At 38.3% G+C, this 4,304-nt stretch overlaps 1 protein-coding gene across 1 annotated transcript; it reads right to left on the bottom strand.

Moving 5' to 3' along the window:
* Window positions 1–397: 397 nt before the first annotated feature.
* Window positions 398–1,348, bottom strand: LOC136151793 (olfactory receptor 10C1-like). Its single transcript, XM_065913214.1, has one exon. It carries the CDS (start codon window positions 1,346–1,348, stop codon window positions 398–400), a length of 951 nt encoding a protein of 316 aa, XP_065769286.1.
* Between the last annotated feature and the right edge of the window lie 2,956 nt (window positions 1,349–4,304).

Genomic DNA, 4,304 nt, shown 5'->3' with positions numbered 1-4,304 from the left:
TTTCTTTTTAGATTGAGTGTGCCTCTTTTTCAAAGAGAAATTTTTATGGTCCTCTAGTATCTCATTGGAAAAGACCCTGATGCTGGGAGGGATTGGGGGCAGGAGGAGAAGGCGATGACAGAGGATGAGATGGCTGGATGGCATCACCAACTTGACGGGCATGAGTTTGAGTAAACTCCTGGAGTTGGTGATGGACAGGGAGGCCTGGTGTGTTGTGATTCATGGGGTCGCAAAGAGTCAGACACGACTGAGCTGAACTGAGTATGTTGTTGCTGTTTAGTCACTAAGTTGTGTCCAGCTCTTCTGCAACACCATGGATTGTGCCCTGCAAGACTCTTCTGTCCATGGGATATCCCAGGAAAGAATGTTTAAGTGGGTTGCTATTTGCACCCATGAGTCAAAGCTTTTTCTTGCCCAGAGTTCTCCAAAGAGCTGTCTTGACTTCCTTGTTTCGTAAGCTGTAGATGATAGGGTTGAGCATGGATGTCACCACAGTATAGAAAAGGGCCAGGAGTTTATCTACCCCAGGTGAATGACTAGTCTTGGGCCTCAGGTAACTGACAGACGCTGAGCCATAGAAGAGTGTTACTACCAGTAGGTGGGAGGAACAGGTGGAAAGAGCTTTTCGGCGACCTTCAGGGGATGACATGATCAGCACGGCAGCTAGAATTCTGCCATAAGAAGCAACGATTAATAAAAATGGACTGGAAATGCAAAGAGTGGCCACAACAAAGACTGCCGCCTCATTATGGGATGTATCCCCACAGGCTAGTGCCAGAATAGGGGGGAGATCACAGAAGAAGTGGTTTATTTCACAGGGGCCACAGAAGTCCAAAGAAAAAATATAGTTTGTTTGGCCCAAGCTTACTACACAACCCACTCCCCAAGAAACCATTGCTAAATGGACACACACTCCACGACTCATTCGTGTGGCATAATGAAGTGGGGAGCATATGGCCGTATAGCGATCAAAAGCCATGGCTGCCAAAAGATAGCACTCACTGATCCCAAATAAGGCAAAGAAAAACATCTGTGTAGCACATCCCTCCCGAGAGATTCCTCGGGCCTCACTCACAAGGCTCTGCAGCATCTTGGGTATGACAGAGCAAGTGTATCCAACCTCCAAGAGAGACAAGTTGGCCAGGAAGAAGTACATAGGAGTATGGAGGACTGGATTGGTCCAGATGGCAAGGGCTATGAGAGCATTGCCTGTCAGTGATACTAAGAACATGAGTAGGATGAGGGTAAATAAAAGGAAACACTGTTCGGTGACCTCGGAGAATTTGGTAAATGCAAAGTGTTTCACAGACATGCTATTGTCTCTCCACAAGGAACAATTGATGCTCATGACCTGAAAAAAAAAAAAAAAAAAAAAAAAAAAAGAAAGGCAAGGTCATCAAAAAGATTCTTTTAGCTGGAAAAATAAATCTTCATATTGCTCTTAACAAGCTCAAGTCAGAGATAAATTTCTTACCTCTAATTTGAAAAGTTTGGAAGTTACACTGATCCTGTTGCCAAATCTAGTCAGCAGACATAAAATGGAAAAAAATTTCCTTTTTATATCTAGTCAGCAGGCATAAAATGGAGAAAATTTCGGCACAATTAGCTTTTATCCCATTATTTTATCAAATAAAATTATCATATTTAAATATTTATTTCCTACTCTCTTGCCACTGACTTGCTTTCTTCACTCATTCATTCCACAAGTATTTATTGAATTCAGAGTATTTTCAGAGTATTTTTCAGTTACTGTTCGTGGGTCCTGGGATTAAACAATGGACAAAAAAGGACGAAAACAAGTGGACTCGTTCAAAATTCTGTTAAATAGGAAATAACAACTCTGAATGATTACAGAACCCTTGGGGGATATGATTTTGAAAAATTTGTTCACACATTAAGTATTCTATTATGATGTATTTACACTTAAAACATTTATAAACACTTATCGTGCTCTGTATCTAGTTAAATTAATTAATATAGTTTAATGTATATATTCCCCATGTAGCAACACAATTCACTTAAGGTTATAGTAAAGAAACAGCGATAATAGTCTATTATCTTTTTTTAAACCCAAAACATTTTCTTAAATATCTTTACTTCTAAATAATAGCCTATGCAGTTGCATAATAACTCTGATTGTGGAGAAGTTGCCATCTCTTTTATCAGTTAAATATACAAATATGTTATTAATATAATACTTACTAATTCTATCTTCCTGTACCTGGGAAGAACTGCAATTTCCTCAGTGACACTGATGGAGGAAACAAGGAAGAAATCCCAACCAGAAATGGAGAATACCTCACTCTTTCTTAAGTAGTGACATCACAAATGTTTCATTTCATAAATATATTGTCCCATTTAGACTGCAGACAGTAAATGCAAATGCTTGTGTTGGGAGTGAGAGTCAGGGTCGTGAGGCATGGGAGAAAACAACTGGTGGATGATACACTGGAGGGCTGACTGTGCAAAGGCCAATGCATGCTGTCAGTCATTTGATATTCTTAGCCCCACAGGGTATTCTTAGTCCCACAGAATAAATTGTTATCCTGTGATAAGTACTTCTTACAGCTTCACAAAGTTCAGAGATAATTGAAAAAATAAGATGTCCAGAAAGGTCTGTGAGTGCCTCTAAATAATTAAACTTACAAATAATTATTTTCTGTCTATAAATAATTATTAGATAATAGAGAGATAAATGTATGGGTCTGCCGGAGGTGAGAATACAAACAAATGTAGTCAAATTCCCTTCTCCCTCCCTGTCACTGGGAATAGTACTACACCAAGCAAAATCTGATGTTTTTCATTACACTTTCTGTTTTTTTTCAGGATTTACTCCCTGTTGACCTTTGTCCAGGGACCCTGAGATTCATGTAGTAGAGGTCAGTTTTATGTACATATGAAGAATATTTAATTTTAATCATTGTCTATAGAAAGAGAGTGAGATCCTCCAGGGCAGCTGTCAGGGGTCTGTAGATAGGGTCATCATAGCAGTACAACATCTTGGCACAGACATTCTTCAGACTTTTACCGCATACGTTTTCTGGACTTAAAGCTTCTAATTAATCATTTCTGTGAAGAAAAGATGATGAAGCCCTTCCTGTCTTTCTTGCTGAGTTCTTTTGAGTTAAAATGCAAACATTACAGAGGCAAACTATGAATGAAAAACAAGGAATTAAAGTGCACTTCATCAACATCAAAACCGCTTGTCTCTTACAAGTATCATGTTAAGAAACTCATAGAATGATGTGTGCCATATCCTGTATATAATCAGTCTATAGAAATAATCTATTTAATGTACATATGTGTAAAAATAAGTTTGCTGTACAGCAGAGACAGACACGGCATCTTAAATCAACTATACTTCAATAAAAAGCCTATGTTAAGATTCAGTCATCAAGAAAATAAGCACTGTGATATTAATCTAAAGATATAGGAGTTTCATGCCCAATAATAAATTGTATTTGTCTCTCTCTACTCAATGTGATAAGAGATTAAGTGACCAATGAACACCGACAAGATTCTGATGGTTTGAATTTTGGATTGGAGGTTCAGTGATAGTTAGATGTATGAAGAGATAGAGGAAGGAGACAAGATAATTTTAATAGCTCAATGGATTGGCTTCATGTGCTACCTTACCCAGACCCAAGATCCAAGACAAGTATATTCTATATAGTTCTGCTTTGGAAATAATCTAGCACAAGTGATTCATTTTGTGTCCTTGGCGCATTATGAGAAATGCTCCTTAACTGATTCAGTCCCTTATTAATCTCTGTTCTCTTAATGAAATGTTTCTTTGTTTCCCATCAGTCAAAGGAAAACATGAGACATTATTAGATATTTTACCTGAAACACTTAGTACAGTGCCTGGCATACAAGAAAAATTCAATAAATATCCAACTTTTTGCAGTCCAATTGGCTATACAGTCCATTGAATTCTACAGGCTAGAATACTGGAGTGGGTACCATTTCCCTTCTTCAGGTGATCTTCCCAACCCACGGATCAAACCCAGGTCTCCCACGTTGCAGGCGGGTTCTTTACCAACTGAGCTATAAGGGAAGCCCCAGTAAGTATTAACCTTTGTTACACTGAAATTGTCATTTCTAAATGATCGAATAGTAGATACTGTTTATGGAAATTGGTCATTAGTTTGTAGAGAAGATTTCCCATTGCTCTCTACAATTCACCCGTAGTCATTTCACTAATGAGGACCTAATATTTAGCTGGGTGATGCCTTAACATAACCCAGATGAACTATGTTATCATTTTATTGGAATAACATGCACAGGATAATCTAGGCATTTCT

This window comes from Muntiacus reevesi, chromosome 20, assembly GCF_963930625.1.
Source record: "Muntiacus reevesi chromosome 20, mMunRee1.1, whole genome shotgun sequence".
NCBI lineage: Eukaryota > Metazoa > Chordata > Mammalia > Artiodactyla > Cervidae > Muntiacus > Muntiacus reevesi.
This window is presented reverse-complemented; position numbering and strand designations above follow the sequence as displayed.